The sequence below is a fragment of the Heterodontus francisci genome, chromosome 11 (assembly GCF_036365525.1).
Source record: "Heterodontus francisci isolate sHetFra1 chromosome 11, sHetFra1.hap1, whole genome shotgun sequence".
Classification (NCBI taxonomy): domain Eukaryota; kingdom Metazoa; phylum Chordata; class Chondrichthyes; order Heterodontiformes; family Heterodontidae; genus Heterodontus; species Heterodontus francisci.
The window spans coordinates 62,438,850-62,465,743 of record NC_090381.1 but is presented as its reverse complement, the minus strand read 5'-3'; the positions used below and the strand labels follow the sequence as shown (position 1 = coordinate 62,465,743).

General features: G+C 41.8%; 1 protein-coding gene across 1 annotated transcript in view; it reads left to right on the top strand.

Moving 5' to 3' along the window:
- LOC137374885 (transient receptor potential cation channel subfamily V member 5-like) overlaps positions 1 to 26,894 on the top strand; it is a 177,559-nt gene that overhangs the window by 10,511 nt on the left and 140,154 nt on the right. Inside the window, exon 2 of the mRNA XM_068041462.1 lies at positions 24,399 to 24,493. Coding sequence (XP_067897563.1) covers positions 24,399 to 24,493 — 95 coding nt within the window. The remainder of the gene's footprint in view (positions 1 to 24,398; positions 24,494 to 26,894) is intronic.

The window sequence follows — 26,894 nt, the reverse complement described above, 5'->3', positions numbered from 1 at the left end:
TCCTCGGCGATGCTCGAGGACGCGGATCTAGAACTCTTCCAGCAGTCTGTCTGTCTCCGTCCAATTGTGTGCCCTCTTGTCCTGCAAGAGGAAGGGTAGAGATAGTAGAGAATGGTAGAGAGATCAACTTGACAGTCTGTTAATGGCAGCCCCTCGTCCACTACTGGGGGATCTGATATCTGTCATGCTGCCACACGCTGTCAGAGGATTTAAGTGGGGATGAGCTATGAAGGAATGCAGCAATGCATTTGTCAGGATCATCCCTGCAAACCTCCAAGATAGCTGCACTCCTCCAATTCTGGTCCTTTGTGCATCCCTGATTTCCTTTGCTCCAACAGTGGTGACCATGCTTTCAACTGCCTAGGTCCCAAGGAGAAATGTATTTTCTCAGAGAGTCATTAGTCTTTGGAATTCTCTACAGCAGGGAGCAGTGGAGCCTGGGTCATTGAATATATTCAAGGCTGAATTAGACAAACTTTTGATCTACAAAAGAGTTGAGTGTTTTGGGGGTGGGGTGGTGTGGGCAGGCAGGAAAGTGGAGTTGAGGCCACAATCAGATCAGCAATGATCTTATTGAATGTGTTATGACCGTGGCGGGAGAGTGCACTGTTTATTTGAGTTCCACTTCTCCATGGGTCACAACATGTATTTAAATTTTTTCCCACTTTTGACCTCCATCAATCTTGATCTGTTACTTCTTTGTAAACAATTTCTCCAGGTGTCCGAGTTCCCTGCTGTTTATTGATCTGGAAGTTAGGTGGTTTCCTGGAAAAGCTTGTTGTTGCTGGAAGTCAGGTAGTTTCCCGGAAAGTCTAGTTTTCCTCACAAGACCTCTTAGTGCCCCTTTTAAAAAACATTTCCAGGGACTGTTTTTCAAAGTCAAGTGGCCATTATGTGTCCTCCTTTGAAAATCCCAAAGTTTAACATTTCTTCAATCTTTCAAAAATGAATCCTCAAAAAATATATTTAACAATGCACAGAGGCACTTTCGTAAGAAATGGCAAAGCCGGTTTGAGGGCCAAATGGCCTACTCCTGCTCCTAGTTCTTATGTTCTTTTCATTTCCCTCCCCAAACATCTCTGCTTCTCCAATTCTCCTCCTTTAAGTCGCTCCTTAAAACCTACCTCTTTGACCAGGCTTTTTGTCACTTGTTCTCATATGTCTTTATGTGGTTCGATATCAAATTTTGTCTGATAATGCTGCTTGGGACATTTTATTATATTAAAAGCACTGAATAAATGCAAATTGTTAATATTATAAAATTGCTGGCAACAGTAGGCTTTGTTACTTTTTCACAGCTTGTTGAGTAATGTTTCTACATACTGAGAATTTGATACATTGGACTTGTTAAGTAGCATGTGTAGCTGCTTTGTACATATAAAACATTTAATTGTTATTGGTCTGAGTCAAATTGATGAATCTGAGCAGTTGGGACAAGTCACTGCCTCAGTCCCACTTTCTCATGTCTGGCTCCACCTCTGACCCAATACATGTTGACTGCAATCCCCGACTTGTTTTTTAAAAAATACTGAAAGACGCAAAGTGAGTTAATCAGTAAAGGAACAAGTATGAAACTTGTACAGAAAGAATGGGTGACACACAGACGATAGAGAAGGGAGAAGGAAGCAAAGACATGCAGAAAGGGAGAAAAAAGGGACTGTTGGAAACAGGAGCACAGAGACAATGATGAGAAAAGTTCTGAGGAGCATAGACTAAACAAGAAAGAGAGTGGAAAACGAATAAGCAGAAAGAATTATTGGAATTGGGAAAAAAAAGTAGTGTGATAATAGCAGGAAGGGAGGAAAAACTTTGTGTTTTTTAATTTTGCTGGTGAGAAATGACACTGGGTGTCAATTAGTTTGGAAAAAATAAGTTAGTAGTTATTGGAGCAGGAAACTACGGGTGATATGGAATCAGTGAAGGAAGACACCTGTTGTTATCAACCTACTTGATAGTGTTCTGTTCATATCCACGATATGGAGGGGAATTGTGATTTTGTCAAATTTATTCATTCACAAGATGTGGACATTGCTGACATTTATTACTCATCCCTAGTTGCCCGTGAGAGGGTGGTGCTGAGCCATCCTCTTGACTGCTGCAATCCTTGTGATGAAGGTATTCCAAAAAAGCAGATACCAGTATGACAATATATTTCCAATTCAGGATGCTGTGTGTGATTTCAGAGAATTAGAGAATCATAGAATGGTTGCAGCGCAGAAGGAGGCATTCGACCCATTGATTCCATGCTGGCTCTCTGTAAGAACAGTCCAGCTAGTCCCACTTCCCCACCCTCTCACCATAGCCCTTCAAATTTTTTTCCCTTCAAGTACTTATCTAATTCCCTTTTAAAAGCCATGATTGAATCTACCTTCATCACCCTTCCAAGCAGTGCATTCCAGATCCTATACTACATGCTGCATAAAAAATGTTACCTTTGTTTCCTTTGCCAGTCACCTTAAATCTGTGTCCTCTGGTTCTAGGCCCTTCTGCCTAGATTAGCTCCTCTATCTACTCTATCTAAACCCCTTATGATTTTGAACACCTCTATTAAATCCCCTATCATCCTTCTCCAAGGAGAATAACCCAAGTTTGTCCAATCTATATACGTAACTGAATTCCCTCATCTCTGGAACCATTCTAGTAAATCTTTTCTACACCTTCTCTAAAGCCTTCACATCCTTCCTAAAGCTGGTGCCCAGAATTGGACACTATACTCCAGTTGTGGCCAAAGCAATGTTTTGTAAAGGTTTATCATATCTTTCTTGCTGTTGTACTTTATGCTGCTATTTGTAAAGTGCAGGATTCCATATGTTCTAAACCACTTTCTCGACCTGCCCTGAAACCTTTAACGATTTGTACACCTATATCCCCAGGTGTCTCTGTTCTTGCATCCCTTTTAAGTATTGTACCCTTTTGTTTCTATTACCTCTCTTTCTTCCGAACAAAATGTATTATTTTGTACACTTTGTTAAATTTCATCTGCCACGTGATTACCCATTCTGCAAACCAGTCTATGTCCTCTTGGGACTAGCGCCATCCTCCTGACTGTTCACTGCACTTTGAGGTCTTGTGTTCTCTGCATACTTTCAAATTGTGCCCTGTACATCCAAGTGCAAGTCATTAATAGATATCATGAAGAGCAATGGTCCCAGTACAGTCCCCTGGGAAACGCCACTGTATACCTTTCTCCAGTCAGGAAAGCAACCATTCAACATGATTCTCTGTTTCCTGTCCTTCAGCCAATTTCATATCCATGCTGCCACTGCCCCTTCCATGGGCTTCCACTTTGCTGGCAAGCCTATTATGTGGCACTTTATCAAATACCACTGGAAGTCCATGTACACCTCATCAACTGCATTACCCTCATCAGGCTCTTCGTTATCTCATTAGGGGAGGCAGTGGCGTAGTGGTAATGTCACTAGACTAGTAACCCAGAGTCCCCGGCTAATGCTCTGGTGACATGGGCTCGACTCCCACCGCAGCAGATGATGGAATTTGAATTCAATTAATAAATCTGGAATTAAAAAGCTACTGTACTGGTGATCATGAAACCATTTTCGATTGTTGTAAAAATCCATCTGGATCACGAATGTCCTTTACGGAAGGAAATTTGCTGTCCTTACCTGGTCTGGCTGACATGTGACTCCAGACCCACAGCAATGTGGTTGACTCTTAAATGCCCTCTGAAGTGGCCTAGCAAGCCACTCAGTTGTATCAAACTACTACAAAGTCTATGAAAAGGAATGAAACCGGACGGACCACCAGGCATCGGCCTAGGCACTGGAAACAACAATGGCAAACTCAGTCCTGTCGACCCTGTAAAGTCCTCCTTCCTAACATCTGGGGGCTCGTGCCAAAATTGGGAGAGCTTTCCCACAGACTAGTCAAGCAACAGCCTGACATAGTCAAATGCATGGAATCATACCTTACAGACAATGTCCCAGACACCACCATCACCATCCCTAGGTATGTCCTATCCCACTGGCAGGACAGACCCACCAGAGTTGGCGGCACAGTGGTATATAGTCAGGAGGGAGTTGCACTTGGATTCCTCAACATTGACTCTGGACCCCATGAAGTCTCATAGCATCATGTCAAACATGGGCAAGGCAATCTCCCGCTGATTACCAACTACCGCACTCCCCTGCCCCTCGGCTGATGAATCATTGCTTCTCCATGTTGAACATCAACTGGAAGAGGCACAGAGGGTGGTAAGGGCACAAAATCATCAAGAGTGGCTCGGTAGCACCACTACTGACCGAGCTGGCCAAGTCCAAAATGACATAGTTGCTAGGTTGGGTTTAAGTGAGGTGAGGTGAGAGTGACTGCCCTTGACATCAAGGCAGCATTTGGCTGAGTATGGCATCAAGGAAAAGTAGCAAAACTGAAGTCAATGGGAATCAGGGGGAAAACCCTCCGCCGGCTGGAGTCATACCTAGCACAAAGGAAGATGGTTGTGGTTGTTGGAGGTCAATCATCTGCGCTCCAGGACATCACTGCAGGAGTTTCTCAGAGTAGTGTCCTAAGCACAACCATATTCAGCTGCTTCATCATTGACCTTCCTTCAATCATAAGGTCAGAAGTGGGGATGTTCGCTGATGATTGCACAATGTTCAGCACCATTCGTGACTCCTCAGATACTGAAGCAGTCTGTGTCGAAATGTAGCAAGACCTGGACAATATCCAGGTTTGGGCTGATAAGTGGCAAGTAACATTCGCACCACACAAGTGCCAGGCAATGACCATCTCCAACAATAGAGAATCTAACCATCTCCCCTTGACATTCAATGGCATTACTATTGCTGAATCCCCCACTATCAACATCCTAGGGGCTACCATTGAGCAGAAACTGAACTGGAGTAGCCATATAAATACTATGGCTACAAGAGCAGGTCGGAGGCTAGGAATCCTGAAGCGAGTAACTCACCTCCTGACTCCCCACAGCCTGTCCACCATCTACAAGGCACAAATCAGGAGTGTGATGGAATACTCTGCACTTGCCTGGATGGGTGCAGCTCCAACAACACTCAAGAAGCTCGACACCATCCAGGACAAAGCAGCCCGCTTGATTGGCACTCCATCTACAAACATTCACTCCTTCCACCACTGACGCACAGTGGCAGCAGTGTGTACCACCTACAAGATGCACTGCAGCAATGCACCAAGGATCCTGAGACAGCACCTTCCAAACCCGTGACCTCTACCAACTAGAAGGACAAGGGCAGCAAATGCATGGGAACATCACCACCTGCAAGTTCCCCTCCAAGTCACACACCATCCTGACTTGGAACTATATCGCCGTTCCTTCACTGTCGCTGGGTCAAAATCCTGGAACTCCCTTCCTAACACCACTGTCGGTGTACCTACCCCAAATGGACTGCAGTGGTTCAAGAAGGCAGCTCACCACCACCTTCTCAAGGGCAATTAGGGATGGGCAATAAATGCTGGCCTGGCCAGCGAAGCCCAAATCCCATGAATTAATTTTTTAAAAAGGGCAGGTGGTGAGGGAACCAAGAAGAGGGAAAAATCTACTTGACCTTGTCCTCACCAATCTACCTGTCGCAGATGCATCTGTCCATGACAGTATTGGTAGGAGTGACTGACGCATAGTCCTTGTGGAGACGAAGTCCAATCTTTACACTGAGGGTACCCACCATCATGTTGTGTGGAACTACCACCATGCTAAATGGGATAGATTTCGAACAGATCTAACAACTCAAAACTGAGCATTCATGAGGCGCTGTGGGCCATCAGCAACTGAATTGTTTTCAACTACAATCTGTAACCTCATGGCCCAGCATATTCCCTACTCTACCATTACCACCAAGTCGGGGGACCAACCCTGGTTCAATGAATAGTGGAGGAGGGCATGTCAGGAGCAGCACCAGGCATACCTAAAATGAGGTGTCAGCCTGGTGAAGAAACACCCCAGGACTACTTGCATGCCAAACAGAATAAGCAGCATGTGATAGACAGGGCTAAATGATCCCACAACCAACAGATCATATCTAAGCTCTGCAGTCCTGCTATATCCAGTCATGAATGGACAATTAAACAACTGACAGGAGAAGGAGGCTCCACAAATATCCCCATCCTCGATAATGGGAGAGCCCAGCACATCAGTGAAAAAGACAAGGCTGAAGCATTTGCATCCATCTTCAGCCAGAAGTGCTGAGTGCGTGATCCATCTTGGCCTCCTCCTGAGGTCCCCAGCATCACAGATGCCAGTCTTCAGCCAATTCGATTCACTCCACATGATATCAAGAAACAGCTGAAGACACTGGATACTGCAAAGGCTATAAGCCCTGACAACATTCCGGCAATAGTACTGAAGACCTTTGCTGCAGAACTTGTCGTGCCCCGAGCCAAGCTGTTCCAGTACAGCTACAACACTGGCATCTACCTCCTGACCCCCCAATTCTTGTCCACCATCTACAAGGCACAGGTCAGGAGTGTGATGGAATACTCTGCCTGGATGGGTGCAGCTCCAACAACACTCAAGAAGCTCAACACCATTCAGGACAAAGCAGTCTGCTTGATTGGCACCCCATCCACCACTTTCACTCCCTACACCACTGACGCTCCGTGGCAGCAGTGTGTACTAGCACGATGATATAGTTCCAAGTCAGGATGGTGTGTGGCTTGGAAGGAAACTTGCAGGTGGTGGTGTTCCCATGCACCTGCTGCCTTTGTCCTTCTCGATGGTAGAGGTCTCGGGTTTGGAAAGGGCTGTTGAAGGAGCCTTGGTGAGTTGCTGCAGTGTATCTTGTAGATGGTACACACTGCTGTCACTGTGCGTCTGTGATGGAGGGAGTGAATGTTTGTGGATGGGGTGCCAATCAAGTGGGCTGCTTTGCCTGGATGGTGTTGAGCTTTGTGAGTGTTGTTGGAGCTGCACCCATCCAGGCAAGTGGAGTGCCAGTTAGAATACGGCAGCAGAGTTTTGGATGAGCTAAAGTTTACAGATAGTGCAAGGTGGTAGACTGGCCAGGAGAGCATTGGAGTAGTTGAGTCTAGAGGTAACAAAGGCATGGATGAGGAGTTTCACCAGCAAATGAGCTGAGGCAGGAGCGGTGATGATTGACATTTTTACAGAAGTCGATGTTGGAGTGTTGGAACGGATATGTGATCAGAAGTCCAAGTAAGGTATCAAGGTTGTGAACTGTCCAGTTCAGCTTCAGACATTGGCCAGAGAGGAGCCGGTGGCTGAGGAACAGAGTTTTTGGCGGGTACCCAAGAAAATGGCTTTGATCTTACCAGCAATTAGCTGGAGGAAATTTCTGCTCGTCCAATACTGGATCTTGGACAAGCAATGTGCCAAAATAGAGGCAGTTCCAGCGAGATGGTCGTGAGGTAGAATGAGGTGTCATCAGCATACATGTGGAACCTGGTGTGTATTTTCAGATGATGTTGCCAGGAGAAATAGGAGTTCACTGTTGATGGAATGGGGAGAGAAGCTGTTGCAGGTGAGAGCGATGCAATTATTTATCATCGTCTTTTTTGTTGGGCTATTCAGAAAATAATCCATTTAGACTTCATTGAGAGTAAGACCCATGTCACAGCTACAAATGCCAAAGATTTTCAACAACCTATGCCTAGAATTGATGAACCAGTATCAACAGGACAGATTTGTGAAAATCTCATTAGAAGCAATTTCAATTCAGGAATTCGGAAGACACTCAGAATAATCATTCATTGCTAAAAGTTTCTCTATCAACACCACATCTGAAGGGTCAGAATGACATTTTGCCAATTGTCATGCAGACCTTCACCTGCCAAGAATGAGGCATATTAATGTTATCATATGAACAGTAATTTTAAACTGTTGTTGGAGTGAAATGATTTGTTAAAGAGATCACCTGACCTTTGACTGGAGGATATTTACATACTAAGAAATGGTGCTTGTGGAGACAAAGAAGAACTCCCTGGTCCAAGTAACCCGAATGGATTTTGATCACCAGACATTGAAGGTGTAAGAAAGCTCACATTCCAGGGTCTGCTAAGATGATACAATCTGCAAAGACAGGACTGGTTAAACCAGCTGGTCACATGACTGACTGGCTGATCCAGGCTTTTGAATTAGACACAGTACAGTTTGAATTCAGACTGCAGAGTTTGCAACTGAAGCTGGAACAAAGAAGCCTCTCTCTCCCTCTCTCTCCCTCTCTCTCTCTCACTGTCTCTCTCTGTCTCTCTCGCTTTCTCCCAAGCCACCGGTCCCACTGAAGACACGTAAACCTCAAGAGAGAAAAGACTCTTACTTCGAAAGAAGTTGAAGCATGCACTGAGCTCCAACGAACAGCAAGACTTATCAGCAACCAAAGACTCCACATTGAACTTAAAGGACTGTAACTATAATCCAGATATTGCCACAAACATTTCCCCTTTTTCTTTTTGACTTTTTCTGTCTCTATCTGGGTTGTAACAGAAAGTTGATGCAAGGTGTTTTATAGTTCCTTAGTCTGGCCATTAGTCTAATACAGAAGCAAAATACTGCCGATGCTGGAAATCTGATATAAAATCAGAAAATGCTGGAGATACTCAGCAGGTCAGGCAGCATCAGTGACGAGAGAAACAGAGTTTCAGGTTGATGACCTTTTGATCGAACTGGATAAAGGCGGTGATGTAACAGGTTTTCAACAAGTACAAAGGCAGCGAAAGTGGAGAGGGGGAGAAAAGAACAAAAGGGAAGGCCTGTGATAGGGTGGATGGCAGAATGACAAAAGGATTGATGGTGCAAGGCAAAAGAGGGTGGTAATGGGACAAGTAAAGAAACAAAAAATAGGTCTAGAGGAGATGTAAATGGAAACAGCAGAATCATTAGCAAAAGCTGCTGTCGGATAAAACAAAGACCAGGGTAATGATCTGAAATTGTTGAACTCAATTTTGAGTCCAGAAGGCTGGAAAGTGTCTAATCAAAAGATGAAGTGCTATTCCATGGCCTTATGCTGAGCTTCACTGGAACAGTGTTGGAGGCCGAGGACAGAGAAGTCAGAGTGGTCATAGGGTGGAAATTTAAAATGACAGGCAACTGGAAGCTCAAGACTGTGCTTGCAGACTGAGTGGAACTGTTCTGCAAGTGGTCACCCAACCTATAGAGGGTAGAAGAGGTTTCATCATGAACAGCGAATATAGTATACTAAATTGAAAAAAGTACAAGTAAATCACTTTTTCACCTGGGAGGAGTGTGTTTAGGGCCTGAACTATGGGAAGCGCAGAGGTAAAAGATTAGGTGTTGCATCTCTTGTGTTTGCATGGGAAGGGGAGTGTGTGTTGGGATGATTGAGGTGTGGACAGGGTGTTGTGGAGAGAGTGTTCCCTTCGGAATGCTGAAAGGGCAGTGAAGGGGAAGATGTGTATGGTGTTGATATCATGCTGGAGTTGGTGGAAATGGCAGAGGATGATCCGTTGAATATGGAGGCCAGTGGGGTTGCAGATAAGGACAAGGGGAATGCGATTGTGGTTCTGGGAGGGAGGAAAGGGGTGAGAGCAGAAGTGTGAGAAATGGAACGGACATGGTTGGGGACCCTGTCAACCATGGTGGAGGGGAATCCTCAATTGAGGAGTGAGGAAGACATATTGGAAGCACTGGTGTGGAAGGTGACATCGTCAGACCAGTTGCAACAGAGACTGAGAAACTGGGAGAATGGAATAGAGTTCTCACAGAAAGCGGGTGTGAGGAAGTGCTGTCAAGATAGCTGTGAGAGCCAGTGGACTTATAGAAGATATTGGTCAATTGCCTAACACCAGAAATGGAGGTAGAAAGGTCAAGGAAGGGAGGGGAAGATTTGGAGATGGACCATGTGAAGTCCAGGGAGGGTTGGAAATTGGAAGCAAAGTTAATGGGATTTTCTAGTTTGAGCCAGGAAATGGCACCGATAGTCGTCAGTGTACTAGAAAAAGAGGTGAGGGCTTGATCCTGAGTAGGACAGTTCCACATATCCCACGAAAAGGCAGGCACAGCTAGGACCTATATAGGCTCCTGTAGCAACACCTTTTATTTGAAAGAAATGAGTGGAGTCAATGTTCAATGTGAGAACATATTCAGCCAGGCGGAGGAAGGTGGTGGTGGATGGGGACCAATTGGACCTTTGTTCAAAAAAGAAGCAGAAGATCCTCAGACCATCCTAATGGGGGTGGTGTGTTGGAGGGATTGTGGACACTCATGGTGAAAAAGAGATGGTTAGGACCAGGAAACTGGAAACTGTTAAAGTGGCGGAGGATGTTGGAAGAGTCATGGATGTAAGTTGGAACAGACTGGACAAGGAGAGATAAAAATAAGAGTCAAGATAGAAAGAAATCAGTTCCATGGGGTAAGAACAGGTTGAAACGATGGGTCTACCAGGGCAGTCCATTTGTGGATTGTGGGAAGGAGGTAAATTTTGGGGTTCATGAACTATGAGGTTGGAGTCAGTGGAGGGAAGATCTCCAGAGGAGATGAGGTCAGTGGCAGCCTGGGAAAAGATGGCTTGACGTTTGGTGGTGGGATCAGGATCTGGGAGTGGAGAGCAGCCGGACCTGTGCGGAAACACCAAGAACCGGGAGCGGATAAATCCAGCGCTAGGCTCTGGGCCATCACTTACCTTCAAGAGCGGAGAGAAGTCGGACCTCTTCCAGCGCGCCAGGGTTTTGAAAAAAAAGAGGAAAAATAAAGCCAACAGTGATGTCACAGGAAAGCTGCAAGGTGATTGGTTGGTGCGTCACTGCTGTTAGGGAATAGCTCCAAATAGTTGGGTAAGTATCTAAAGTAAGAAAGGTTTACAGTTTTTTTTCATATGTAGTAAGTAATGTTTTTTAGGGAGTTCTGTAGTAATGAGGACCAGGGAAAAAGGGCCCTAGAGTAATTTATATTATTTGATATTATGATCTTCCAAGAGGTTTAATTTAAAGGGTTAAGTCATGGCAGGAGAGCTCAAAGCCAGGGTGTGCTCCTCGTGCCCCATGTCGGAAGCCGGGGACATTTTCAGTGCCCGGGAATGGAATGTGTGCAGGAAGTGTCTCCAGCTGCAGCTCCTGGAAGCCTGGGTTTCAGAGCTGGGGCAGCAGCTGGGGACACTGAGGAGCATCCATGAGGCGGAGAGTATCGTGGATAGCACGTATAGAGAGGTGGTGACACCGCAGGCTCAGACTCCACAGGCAGGAAGGGAATGGGTGACCACCAGGCAGAGCAAGAGGACTAGGCAGGCATTTCCTGTGGCTATTCCCCTGCAAAACAGATATACTGCTTTGGATACCGTTGGGGGGAATGGCCTCTTAGGGGAAAGCAGCGACAGCCCAATTTGTTGCAGCACGGTTGGTTCTGCTGCACAGGGAGGAGTAAAAAGTGTGGGAATGCAATAGTTACAGGGGATTCAATTATAAGGGGAATAGATAGGCATTTCTGTGGCCACAAATGAGACTCCAGGATGGTATGTTGCCTCCCTGGTGCCAGGGCCAAGGATGTCTCAGAGTGGTTACAGGACATTCTGAAGGGGGAGGGTGAACAGCCAGTGGTCATGGTACACATTGGTACAAACGACATAGGTAAAAAAAGGATCAGGTCCTAAAAGCAGAATGTAGGGAGTTAGGAAGTAAGTTGAAAAGCAGGACCTCAAAGGTAGTGATCTCAGGATTACTACCAGTGCCACATGCTAGTCAGAGTAGAAATAGCAGGATATATCGGATGAATATGTGGCTGAAGAGATGGTGTGAGGGGGAGGATTTTAGATTCCTGGGACATTGGGACCGGTTCTGGGGGAGGTGGGACCAGTACAAACTGGACATGTTACACTGGACAGGACCGGGACTGATGTCCCAGGGGGAGTATTTGCTAGAGTGGTTGGGGAGGGTTTAAACTAAAATGGCAGGGAGATGGGAACCTTTGCAAGGAGTCAGAGGAGGGGGGATCAAAGACAAGAACAAAAGACAGTAAGGGGAATAAGAAAAGTGATAGAGAAATCAAGGGCCAGAATCAAATAGGGCCACAGTGAAAAATAGAGGGAAGGGGACAAGTAATGTTAAAAAGACAAGCCTTAAGGCTTTGTGCCTTAACGCACAGATCATTTGCAATAAATTGGATGAATTAATCGTGCAAATAGATGTAAACAGGTATGATATAGTCGGGATTAGGGAGACATGGCTACAAGGTGACCAGGGATGGGAAATGAACATCCAGGGGTATTCAGTATTTAGGAAGGACAGACAAAAAGTAAAAGGCGGTGGAGTTGCATTGCTGGTTAAAGAGGAAATTAACACAATAGTGAGGAAAGATATTAGCTCTGACGATGTGGAATCTGTATGGATAGAGCTGAGAAACACTAAGGGGCAAAAAACATTAGTGGGGGTTATATATAGACCCCCAAACTGTAGTGGTGATGTTGGGAATGGCATTAAACAGGAAATTAGAGATGCATGCAATAAAGGAACATCTGTAATTATGGGTGACTTTAATCTGCATATAGATTGGACAATTCAAATTAATCACATTACTGTAGAGGAGGAATTCTTGGAGTGTATACAGGATGGTTTTCTGGACCAATATTTTGAGGAACCAACTGGAGAACAGGCCATCCTAGACTTTGTATTGTGTAATGAGGGAGGAATAGTTGACAGTCTAGGGGTGTGAGACCCCTTGGGGATGAGCGACCATAATATGATAGAATTCTTCATCAAGATGGCAAGTGACGTAGTTGATTCTGAGACTAGGGTCCTGAATCTTAGTAAAGGAAACTACGAAGGTATGAGGTATGAGTTGTCTATGACGGATTGCGAAAGGTTACTTAAAGGGATGACGGTAGATAGGCAATGGCAAACATATAAAGAGCGCATGGATGAACTGCAACAATTGTTTATCCCTGTCTGACGCAAAAGTAAAATGGGGAAGGTAGCCAAACCATGGCTTACAAGGGAAATTAGAGATAGCATTAGATCCAAGGAAGAGGCATATAAATCTGCCAGAAAAACAACAGACCTGAGGATTGGGAGCAGTCTAGAATTCAGCAAAGGAGGACCAAGGGATTGATTAAGAAGGGGAAAATAGAGTACGAGAGCACGCTTGCGGGGAACATAAAAACGGACTGTAAAAGTTTCTATAGGTATGTGAAGAGAAAAAGATCGGTGAAGACCAATGTAGGTCCCTTACATTCAGAAACAGGGGAATTTATTATGGGGAACAAAGAAATGGCTGACCAACTAAATGCATACTTTGGTTCTGTCTTCAAAAAGGAGGACACAAATATCATACCAGAAATGACAGGGCTTAGTGAGAGAGAGGAACTGAAGGAAATATTAGTAGAGAAATAGTGTTGAGGAAATTAATGGGATTGAAGGCCGATAAATCCCCAGGGCCTGATGGTATGCATCCCAGAGTACTTAAGGAAGTGGCCCGAGAAATAGTGGATGCATTGGTGGTCATCTTCCAAGATTCTATAGACTCTGGAACAGGTTGGAGAGTAGCTAATGTAACCCCACTATTTAAAAAGGGAGGTAGAGAGAAAGCAGGGAATTATAGACCAGTCAGCCTGACATCAGTAGTGGGGAAAATTCTAGAGTCCATTATCAAAGATTTTATATCAGAGCACTTAGAGAACAGTGGTAGAATCGGGCAGAGTCAGCATGGATTTACAAAAGGGAAATCATGCTTGACAAATCTACTAGAATTCTTCGAGGATGTAACGAGTAGAGTTAATGAGGGGGAGCCAGTGGATGTGGTTTATTTGGACTTTCAGAAGGCTTTCGACAAAGTCCCACATAAGAGATTAGCATATAAAATTAAAGCGCATGGGATTGGGGGTAGTATATTGCGATGGATAGAAAATTGGTTGGCGGACAGGAAACAAAGAGTAGGGATAAATGGGTCTTTTTCCGAATGGGAGGCAGTGACTAGTGGGGTTCTGCAGGGAACGGCGCTACGACCCCAGCTATTCACAATATATATTAATGATTTAGATGAGGGAACTAAATGTAATATCTCCAAATTTGCAGATGACACAAAACTGGGTGAGAGGGTGAGTTGTGAGGAGGATGCAGAGAGGTGTCAGGGTGATTTGTACAAGTTGAGTGAGTGGGCAAATGCATGGCAGATGCAGTATAATGTGGATAAATGTGAGGTTATCCACTTTGGTAGCAAAAACAGGAAGGCAGATTATTATCTGAACGACGATAAACTGAGAGAGGGGAATATACAATGAGACCTGGGTGTTCTCGTACACTAGTCGCTGAAGGTAAGCATGCATGTCCAATAGGCGGTAAAAAGGGCAAATGGTATGTTGGCCTTCATAGCGAGAGGATTCGAGTACAGGAGCAGGGATGTCTTGCTGCAATTATACAGGGCCTTGTTGAGGCCACACCTGGAATATTGTGTGCAGTTTTGGTCTCCTTATCTGAGGAAGGATGTTCTTGCTATAGAGGGAGTGCAGTGAAGGGTTACCAGGCTGATTCCTGGGATGGCAGGACTGATGTATGAGGAGAGATTGAGTTGGTTAGGATTATATTCGCTGGAGTTCAGAAGAGTGAGGGGGGAATCTCATAGAAACCTATAAAATTCTAACAGGACTTGACAGGGTAGCTGCAGGAAGGATGTTCCCATGGTGGGGGACTCCAGAACCAGGGATCATAGTCTAAGGATACAGGGTAAACCTTTCAGGACTGAGATGAGGAGAAATTTCTTCACCCAGAGAGTGGTGAGCTTGTGGAATTCGCTACCACAGAAAGCAGTTGAGGCCAAAACATTGTATGTTTTCAAGAAGGAGTTAGATATAGCTCTTGGGTCTAAAGGGATCGGGGAGAAAGCAGGAACAGGTTACTGAGTTGGATTATCAGGCATGATCATCATGAATGGCAGAGCAGCCTTGAAAGGCCAAATGGCCTACTCATACTTCCTGTGTTTCTATGAGATAGGAGGAGGTCATAGAAAGATACAGCTCTGAAACAGGCCCTTTGCCCCACCAAGTCTGTGCTGACCAACAACCATCCATTTATACTAATCCTACATTAATCCCATATTTCCTACCACATCCCCACCATTCTCCTACCACCTACCTACACTAGGAGCAATTTACAATGGCCAACTTACCTATCAACCTGCAAGTCTTTGGCTGTGGGAGGAAACCAGAGCACCCGGCAGAAACCCACACGGTCACAGGGAGAACTTGCAAACTCCACACAGACAGTACCCAGAACCGAACCCGGGTTTCTGGAGCTGTGAGGCTGCGGTGTTAACTACTGCGCCACTGTGCCGCCCACAAGGTGTCAGAGAGTTGATGGAAGCACAGAAGATGCAATACCTGCCCTTTAAACTCCTCTCTTCCAGGGCATTAAACACTCCTTCCAGGTGATATAATGATTTTACTTGCACTTCTTTCAATATAGTATACTGTATTTGCAACACATGATCCCATCTCCTCTCACTGGGGAGACCAAACGCAGATTGGGTGACCACTTCGTGGAGGACTTCTGTTCATGCCACAAGCGTGGCCCCAAGTTTCCAGTTGCCAATCATTTAAATTCTCTGCTCCGCTCCCACTCTCACCTCTCTCCTTGGCCTCCTACACTGTTCCAGTGAAGGCCAACAGAAGCTCAAGGAACAGCACCTCATCTTTTGATTAGGCACTTTACAGCCTTTTGAACTCAATGTTGAGTTCAACAATTTCAGACCATAACCACTGCCCCCACTTTTTGGGACAGCAGTTGTTGGTGATGATTCTGTTATTCCCATTTACACCTCCTCTAGACCCATCTTTTGTTTCTTTACTTTTCCCATCACCATCCCCTATTGCCTTGCTCCATCATTCCTATCATCACATACCTTCCCTTTTGTTCCTTCGTCCCCATTTCCCTGCCTCCATATTTCCAACATTTTTTCTTTTATTGGTCATTAATCTGATTGAGAATAGTCCAATGAGTATCTGTAATATCAATCAAACCTTCGCTAGGGGCTGAATATAATTTCTCTCCAAAATATGCAATCTTTCCAAATGGTTGAATCACTAAGATCTCTTCGAACAAACTCCCTGTGTTCATCCAGCCTTGAATGCAGAGCTGCTTGGACAGATGTGAGATATAGTAACAGTCATATCCTCATGAGTTTATATCTCAGATTCATACCTGTGGTCCAATCCTGTAAATATGTCAGTTAATAAAGATTGCATTTCTAAGAAATAGCTGTCTGTACTTACCAACTTGTAACTCAAGCTACTTATCTGTACCAGTATGAACATCATCGATACCATGGTCGATATTCTGGTATTAATCCAGCACTCTAATTTGAAGACTTGTCTGTTGGCTTCCATGCCAACCTGCTCCTCCAGTGTCACCTCAATCTGGTGATGTTTTTATCTTCAAACTGGCCTGTCTAAATTTCCTGTAAGCAGTGTAAGTGCTATGTGTTTTCTACCAAGTAAACGAGGTAATGCTGACATGTGTTTCGTGTAGGTGTCTCAGTTTCTCTGTTGATGCCTGTGACATAATGCTTTTGATTTATGTGGCTAATGCTGCTGTGTGGTGGATCTCCAAATCTGTGTGAGGGATAAAAGTGTGATTTGTCCTAAACCAGATCACCTGCAGGACTATTTCAGGAATAAATTGCATGTGTATTTCTTGATCAGACAGGTACACAGCATAAACTTTGTGAAACGCTGAGTTACTGGCAGGGCTTTACTCGTTGCTGTTCAGTTGTGCACCCAATTTGTTTTACACCCAATTTCACAAGGTACAATTTGGAATGTCTTAATGAGGCCATGCTACAGGTGTGTGCAGCCTCATTTAAGCATTAAAATTCACTGCAAAACTTTGAGTGACAAATCTTACAAGTTCAGACAAGCTCTTCCAAAGCTAGACACAATAAAAAAAACCAAATCTCACCCGGTGAAGCAGAAGACCTCTTAAGGGTAGAAAGTAGGTTTTGTGGAGATAATGTTGCTTTTTTATAATTTCGTGTTAGTTTTGTTGTATTTTGTTGCATGTGTTCGTTATTGTTGCTCGGTGGATCTCCATTTTAGTGCTGGTGGATTTCTTTTCCTTGCTAGTATTTTCTTCATTATTCTTGTATGCTGTTGTTTCTAAAGTCACACTTTACAAAGAAAAGCCCCTTTGGGGCTTAAAATGTGCTACATAATTGAGATGAAAAAAAGCATGTTTGTGAAAGATGAAAATGCAATGACTATTCAAACATTTTGGTCACTTCCCTCTTTTTCCCAGGCCAGGCATCTGTGCAAGTCAGAGGAGTATTGCCCACACTGGCTCCACTTCAAAAGATAGCCTCCCACAAAGTTGTGCCATCTGCTGCAGAATGGTCAGCAAATGCATCTAGCTTTGGATCAGAAGTGTAAGTTACTACTGCATGAAGTCTTCATGCTACTGCATGCTTCCAAACTACTCCAGAAGACATCTGCTACATCATTGCACTTCTGTATAAGAGAAGTGACAGTCACTGTTTGTTAACAGCAACTTTATCATCACTTTTATGTATGAAAGGTATCACTTGCACAAGACACACAGCTTTCACTGAATGACACGGTTCTGTCAAGTATAAAGAACTACACATGGCACGAATGTTGGCTTCAGGATTACTCATAACCTCATGATCTTCGTGAAGCGAAAAGATTTGTACTCTACGTTCAGGTGGTATCTGAGCACAAACATCATCACACGTGTCAAGGCCATTATACAGGAAGCAGCCATGATGCTGCATAATATTATGTTCTTTAGTGCCCACATTATTTGAAAGAGAAGAGTTAGTGGATGTTCAAAGAACAGAGCTGTTCTCTGCATCCATGACTGCAGATCCCACTGAGAGGCACCCTAACAGCAGAAGGAACCTTGACCTGGATAACTCAGTACTTGTTTGCTATTCCTCAGTTGCCATCTCTGCCTTCAAGGCAAGTGTTCCACGTTGCTTATGGACAATGAAATAGTGTATGCAAAGAGACAGTGGCTATGCACAATCAAATAAGTGTTACCTCTCAGAGGGTGTGACTGCTCCCAATTTAGATGTGAGAAATAAAATTGGTCAGAAGTGTATTAAAGCTTGCAGTGGAATCTCCAATATCTGCCTCTTTAACTGCCTTCAGATTTTCCAGGCTAATTAGGTCAGTAACCTATTTCTCGTCTTGTAGTCTTTTGTTTTTGATGTCCTACTTTGGGTGCTGTCCTTGTGTCCTTGTTTGTAAGTTGAACATAATCCTTTCTATTCAGGTTTTCATTTATTATTGTATCTGCTATGTATCTTAAGACATTGTGTTTATTTGAGGACATTGCATTGAGCTACCTTGCTATCTCCTCCAAAGCCTTTCTCCCAGTGCAGGAGTTTAGATGTTTAAATTGGAAATACTCCTGAAAATCCTGAAACATTCTTTGCTGGTTCTGACAAGCGTAGCATGAAAATGACACATCTATTCTGCTAGCTTCAATAGTGCCAATTGATTTTTTTTTAATGACAGAGTTATCAAAATGATTAAAACAAGGATTATAGAGTAGTTTTAAATGGAAGAATCTCCGAAGTCCTTTATTCAGTTTTCTCTTATTCTTTTGTTTAAACAAAATACAGCAGACTTAAAGAAAATACATAAAGGTTAGTATAAAGATCTTAAGGACTGTGCCAGTAAATACTGTTCTTATTGTTTAGTGGTGATTTTCAAAGTTTGAATGCAGCAACAGCACAATCAACATCATCTAAAGTTTATGCAGAAATAAGATGGTGTTCGGTATACTCTGCAGCAACCCAAACAATGAGCATGTATTTATTACAAATATTACGCTCAACTTATCACCTTGATTAGTAACAATTCAAATAGTTGCCTTAGGCATTATGAAACCACACATCACATATTTGATTACTTGTCATTATATCTGTATTTATTGTAAAGGACTAATAAAGCACCATCAAAGTGTTGCTATTTAGAACCTTATACAATGGTAAATGATTTTAAATTATATTTGAATTTGATTTATGTTAAAATTTAAATCAAATGTGCACCTTTAGAAAAGTACAATCACAAAACAAAATATGATTTTCTTTTTGTAGCAGATGTTAATTTTTGCAGAGCCAAACTCTGTTGCAGAGTTCCCACAGACGCAAGTATGATTTATGGATAGTACCCTGACTTTTTCTGACATATGTGGAAGTCCTTATATGAATAGCCATTTTAAAGCTTGGGGATGATAATGCATACAAAACGGTGAGAAGATGTCTGTTGAAGAATGGAAGATATTTCACATTTTGAACTCATTGTTAGTATCAAGCACATAGAGTAGAGGGTAGATGTGGTGTAATGTACCCATTACACCATCCAAACAATGTGCCTATTTGTCATCTACTGATGTGGCATGACCTTTACATTTCCCATGGAAGTCATCCTGGCCGAGTGACTGCCAACTTGATGCCAAATTGCATGTAGATTTTTCCTGCTATATGCTCAAATCCATTTTAAATACACAGCCCAAACTCACTCCATATTGAATCCTTTTAATTGCAGAGGAGAAAGAACAGTTTATTCTCAATCACAACAATAACTTGTGTTATATAGCGCCTTTAACATAGTAAAATGTTCCAAAGTGCTTCACAGGAGCATTATCAAACAAAATTTGACACCGAGCCACATAAGGAGATATTAGGGTAGATGATCATAAGCTTGGTCAGTAAGAGTTGGTGAGGTTTGGGAAAGAAACTCCAGAGCTTAGGACCTTGGCAGTTGAAGGCAAGGTTGTCAAACGTGGAGTGATTAAACTCGGGCGATGCTGAAGGGACCAGATTTGGAGGAAAATAGATAGCTTGAAAGGTTGTGGGGCTGGAGGAGATTACAGAGGTAGGGAGGGGTGAGGCCGTGGGGGGGAATTTGAAAATAAGGATGTGAATTTTAAAACTAAGGTATTGCTTACCCACTAGCCAATGTCAGTCAGCGAGCCTGGGTGTGGATGAATGGGACTTTGTGCGAGTTAGGACGCAGGCAGCAGAGTTTTAGATGACCTCAAGTTTAAAGGGTAGAAAGTGGGAGGTCATTCAGGAGTGCATTGGAATATTCAATTCTAGAGGTAACAAAGGCATGAATAAGGGTTTCAGCAGCAGATGAACTGAGGCAGATTAGTCTGTCTGCTACCGAACATAAAAGCTTAACAGTCTAATTCATTGCATCACTAGAACCTGCAAGTATTTGCTAAAGCATATTGCATTTAAATACAATCCCATTACAGTTATTTTTTAAATGTCTGATCTGTTTCTTGTTTTGTTGTTGTGCACAATGTGGTCTGCATTGTCCTCTCTGTGAAATTTCCTGTGAAGAAGGATCAGGGCAGGACTTCTGCCTGCCACCTTGACCCTGCTATGGCCCACTTTCCTGGGTTGGGGATGTTATCGCCTGCAGGGTACTCTCCCATAGGATTCCTGTAAAAAAGAAGGAATCTTGCACTGCCAAAGGCTGTGCTGTATTGGGACATTTGCTGCAACGCCAGACGGTAGAGCAGTGACATTTAAAGGAACAGAAGTTCCCCAACGATTTGAATTTTTTTAAGTCCTTCAACTAAACCAAGGTAAGAGTTAGAGGTCAGACAAACAGAAGTGGTGCCCATTACTGAGCTCACTTCTTCCAAAAAGAGTTTTATATGGGTTTTCTGCCACTGTACTAGGTTCTACTGCCACTGCTCACATGGTGACACCTGGGGTTGATGGTAATGGTGGTGGAAGAGGCAAGTTGGGCCCTATATATCTACAAATTAATACCAAGTTATATTTTCAGTCCGAAATTCTCCTAACCTAAGAAAAGTAAATTGTTTGCAGCTTCTCCCATCTACAAGGAAAAATTCTATATTTCTGGCACCACAAAACATACTTTTTGGAAAATTGCCATGTCAAGGGACCTAGCCAAAAAAGAACCACCCTAATGATCTCTAGTTGCCCTGTCAGCAACCAGCTCTCATTGTGTTGAGTGAAGATCAGTATTCTAACTTGTCCTGGATACTGATCATAGATAGCACTTTGATGTAACAAAAAAAAGGAGCTCAGGTAATCAGGTTCAAGACTGTGTTTAAGTCTGCAAGTTGAAATAAAGATAAAATCCTCAGCTGAGGAGATCGATATCCATGTGATTGTGAAATAGTTAAAGATGGGATGCTTTCTTATTGAGAATGCTTTCTTAAATTACTAGCTGTTTATTGAGAAACAATATTGGTTGTATTGCTTGCATTTTGTGGTCATGAAGATGATGATACTTATACATAGCACAACAGTGAACATAAATCTGTTTGTAGTAACCAATTTTGGGACTACCTTGTGTTGGTTTTTGTAAATAAATGCTTATTTGTTTAAAGCTTATTTATGTTTTTGGATCTAACAAGGGATCATCATAGACTGATGGTCCTAAGGAAAGATTTCACTGTATCTGGTTTGTGCCTACATAAAGGGCAATGCTAAGGTGCTCAAATGCACTGTGGTATGGATGGTAGGATAAAGATTGCACTCAATGATTCTTATTATGACAAGTTCCTGGCCTTAAATGCAATATTGGGTGGAGAGAATTTAAAACTAGATATTGTTCCCCTGGAGGAAGAGGAATTAGGCAAGCAAATTCTCCTCAGACTCCTTTTTTACTCTTCATTGCAGGCAGGCCAAGGTAATGTTGGTAGGGATCAAGGAGAAAACTCTGCTTCTAATTTCTGTGTTCGAGGATGGTCTGTGAGATGAGTGAGCAAATTGGATAGAAGAAAAATACATTTACAATTGGGCTGAGTCAGAGTTCAAAATGCTACATATATTTGCTACTGCATTTTAAAAGTATTAAACTTTTAATTTATTTTTTCATGCTTGAGACATCCACAATTACACATTATGCTTCATTATATTTTGAGCATCTGGGCAAAACTTTGAGCCTCCAAGGTAATAATAACTTGGCAAATTATTATGTTCTTCCTACACTGCTGTATAGTTTTTCAATCCCTGCTTTCACTTTGCTTTATCCTTCTCAGAATCTTCCTTCCATTAAGCACTACCAGTAGAAAGTCCAAACTTAGGAACTGAATTTATTTTTTGAAATGTCATCTCCCTCATCTTATTCTGTTTCTTAAAGTTTGGGATGCTTCTTCCATTAACTTAATTTCTTTAACTCGTTCTGTATCTAGTTCACTGATTTTGTAAAATCTCATGGTTCATTGTCATCTTTCTATACAGACTGTGATGGCAACATGTTTATCCTTTACTATAATCTTGATATGGTAAGCTTTTTTAGAACTTCAGGGCCATTTTCTTCACCAGAAGAAAAGGCCAACATTTGAATTAATTTTCTCTGACTCATTCATTCTGGCCAAAATCTTAAGTCCATTAATGATGAATGATATGTCCACTTGTAAACCAAATCCATTCCAACTTATCCTAAAGCTATTGATTTGTCAACAACAATTTCAGTGTGTGAATAAACTGCATTATAATTGTTGCAAATGGATACCATGAGAAACTGTCAGCATGAATTTAGAAGCAACCATCACCAAATCTACTGGAACTTATAGGAAGATGAATGAATTAATAAACAAGGTTTATTATGACTGAGAAGTATTTTGGCAAAGTTATACATGTGTGACTAATAAATAAAGACCAAGGTTCATGAAATAATGGAAGATTAACTAATTTGTTGGAAAACAGACTTAGGAATAGAAAGTGGCTAGTAAAAATAAATGAAGAAAGCTCTGACAAAGAAGCAATGGCTAGTGTATTTCCCCAAAGATCAGTTCTCGGTCATGTATTGGTTCAACTGCTCATTAAAAAAAAATATTGAGGAGGGTATCGCCTGGAAAATCCATGGGAGTTCCTGGTGCAAGATACACAGAACCCCTGGTGAAACAGCTCAAATGGCTAACAACATCATTGTCCAAGGTTTTTGCTGAATTTACCCTAGGATATTGGAAGAAAATGGCAGAAACTCTCTGCCTATGATTTTTAATAGTGTAAAATTTTCTGATAGGAAAAAAAAGGCCTGTTTCTGTGCTGTATAACTCTATGACTCTATGATGATATCCTACTATTTGGGAATTCTTTCTTTCTTTCTTTTGGGCCTCCTTATCTCGAGAGACAATGGATACGCGCCTGGAGGTGGTCAGATTATATTTGGGAATATAATGAATATAAAGGAGAAGGATTGTATTTAGAGATGCAAACCAATTAAAAGGATGGCTTAAGAATTGGAACAAAGATTTTAATAATCGATAAATGTACGGTTATGTATATTGGAAAGGAAACATGCAACATACATCTGTCAAAAATAGAGAAGAGAAAGATTTGGGATACTTATTGACCATTCAATGAAAGTATTCAGTCAGTTCAAAGCTGTTGTAAATAAAACCTAAATACTTCTCAAGGGCCTTTGATCAGAAATGAAATCAAATCATTTTAACTTCATATGGATAATTGATAAGACCATATTTGGAACATTGTCCCATGTTTTGGACATCCTGGCAGGAATTTACCACCATTAAAATCACTGGTTATAAAATCATGGTTGGAGAGGTGTGGAATTGCTTGATATGTAAAGATAATCGTACTGAAATGAAAGATTGAGGCTGCCACTTCAGGAGGATTTTGACACACTCAAGAGAGTTTAGTGATTAGCAGTAAGAATTATTCCGGAACTCAGGACTTTCTTTTGTGGGGAGTAACTTACAAGCTAATCGTGTTTTTAATGTGGAAGAAAGCATTGAGAAATAGCATGAATCAGGTTTTTCAAATGCTGAGATGAATAGATGGTGTAGGGATGTGTACATTTGACTCGGGGAATGTAGAACTAGAGGGCATGAGTATCAAATTACTTAACAGTAGTTAATAATTACTTAATAGTAGGAAGTAACACAAGATCAGAAGGAATTCCCTCTGCAAAAAGTAGAGTTCCTCGAGTAAACTCGAGAAAGGTAGTTAATATTGTGTATATTAATGCTGTTAAAAATAAATTGGATAAAAGTCTCCTTTAGAGATAGTGCTGAGGGTCATAATGATAAGCATCAAGGTTGTTGATCTTGATGATTCCTGAGTTCATAGGATCAGACCAAAGATAACAACAGATCAAGCATGAATAATGTAGGATGTAAGTTTAGATATTATTGAATTCTGTTCAATCTGATTCTTGAGGCAGAAGTGGGAGAATCTCATTGAACCTTTTTTCTGGAGATGAAATGGTTTTTAGGTAAAAATCTATGTCAGAATGGATTATTTTGGATCTCAGGAAATAAGGGGCTTGATGGGCCAAAGGACTACTTCTCATTCTGTATTTTCTTATGTTCCTAGCAATGGTGAAAACAATTTCTCCTTTATATCCAGAATTAGTTACAAGTTATAGTCCTACTGATAGCAATCTTGCTATATATTGTATTTTTATTTTAAATTGACATTAAAATTCAACTTAAACTTTTAACTGATGGATTACAAAAGAAATGATTTCACTTTGCAGAACAGAAAGTCCTTTATTCAAAGCTGCAAGACAAAATGATGTTGAAACCTTGAAGAATTTAATACAGGAAAAAAATGTAGACCCTTATGAGAGAGGTGAGTAAAACGTAGCAGCAGGTAGCAATATATTGCATTACATACTGTATGCCTCAAAACTGGCAACCCTTTTGCACTGTAGCAAACTGGAAAATCTGTCAAGGGTCCTAAATTGCAGCATCATTACACTATAACTCATTCAGTGATGCTGTGTATAAGTTTCTATATCTACCCTGAGCAAAGATTGTGGACGAAAAAGCCAAGTATCCCCCCACCAAAGAAATCTACAGACTCTGATCTGTCTCAATGCTCCTGTAAAGTTAGGATTGAGACAGAATAATGGAATCTCTGCAAAATCATTCATAACAATCAAACATATATGTGATGGCATGGTTATGGTATTCCTGCATTAGTAAAGATACAGGGGAGAACATGTGTACTGCATATGTTGTATGAATGTGAGTGGGTATATGTGAAGATAAAGGGCCTTAGAATTACATTAGTCGTCCACTGATAGATTGTAGCAATTTTTAAACTGAGACACTACAAACAAGATTTTTGACACCCCATAGTGATGTAACCAGATACCACCAAATTACCAAGTTTCAACGCATTGGGCCCATTGCAGACGTTGGTATACCAACTTCAACGATATATAACTACAGTATTGTTTTACTATTTAGAAATAGAAATGTTTCAATATTTTTTTTGTGTATTCTCTGATTTTTATGGAACAAAGGGAAGTACAGGGAAAGCAAAAAATAAAAAATTCAGGCTGTAGCAAAAGTCCGGTTATGATCTGGGGCACCACAAACCAATAGTCACTGAGTGCAACCTTTTTCCATCTGGAAAACATTTGCAGCCTTTTTTCCCAGGACCCTGGGAAAGCCTGTTGAAGCAATTTGTTTTTGACTCATTTACTTTGGGATCACTGGGAAGTAGATGTAAACACCTGCATAATTGACCAATGGAACTGACTACTGACACAGGATGGGACAAATTGGCTGATACTTACAAAACTTCCAATAGATAAATAGAGTGAGACAATGACAAACAAAATGACAAGTGTAATCAAGTTTCACTACTGCTGGTAAGAAAGTGCTTAATAATTATAAAAATTATCTCATTACCAAGACAAGATTGCCTGTGCAATTATTGATTAGACAGGATATAAGCTTTCTTCCAAGTCAATATCTTTTCTTACCTCTTCTGCTCCATTTGCAATACATATTGATGTCATTTTGATCTACTTGTTATGATTTTGAGCTTCTCATCTCACTTTATTTTATCTGATTTATTCTCCGTTCAAACAGCCTTCATGTGGTGTTAATGCACAAGATATTTGCACTGACATAAAGAAGGGGAACAAGTCGTTGTAGAGCACGCATAATGCCAACTGTTTACAGCTGGATATATTAGTCAGAAAACTCTCTGCATCTTTAGCATCAGAATAAAACTGTTATGGAAAAAATGTGGAAGTAAGTCTATATTTTCTGCAGTTGTACTTGCATTCTTGCATCACGGTGAGAGCGTCTTCCCAGGAATGTACACTGCAGTCATGCTGAGCAGATTTTCAGCCATTTTGCAATAGAGATTGCAGATAGTCAGTCACAGCAACAGAAAGATTGCAGGAAATGGCAGCATTTGAATTAAGTCCTATGGAGAAATTTAATTACAACAAACTAAGGGATGCATTAGGTTCTTTCAAGGAATTGAATAGTAGAGAAAAGCTTATTGTTTTTACAAAAAGGATGAACAAATTCAAATTTGCCGACTGATAAATGCGATGTGGAAATAAGTAAGATATATCCTCATTTACACTGGCAAAGAGAGACTGATGAACTCTAAGACTATTGTGAGAAGAGGTGAAAGGCATTTCATGGTGTATAAAACTGTAATCTTCAAGCAAACAAAATTTAACTGAGGAAAACCAAAAGGTGAAACCTGTTGAAAGTTTCATCACAGCCCTATATACAGCATTGTGAATATATTGAACCACATAATGAAATAAAAACAAGAAATGCTGGAACCACTCAGCAGGTCTGGCAGCATCTGTGGAAAGAGAAGCAGAGTTAACGTTTCGGGTCAGTGACCCTTCTTCGGAACTGACAAATATTAAAAATGTCACAGGTTATAAGCAAGTGAGGTGGGGGTGGGGCAAGAGATAACAAAGGAGAAGGTGTCGATTGGACAAGGCCACATAGCTGACCAAAAGGTCATGGAGCAAAGGCAAACAATATGTTAATGGTGTGTTGAAAGACAAAGCATTAGTACAGAAAAGGTGTTAACGGACTGAATATTGAACAGCAGCAAGTGCAAACACGAAAAAAAAACAGTGGGTAAGCAAACTGAACAAACTAAGATGAAATGAAATAAATGCAAAAAAGGTTGTAAAAAATGTAAAAAAGAAAAAAGAAAAAACAACTAAAAATGAAAGTAAAATGGGGGGCTGTAATGTTCT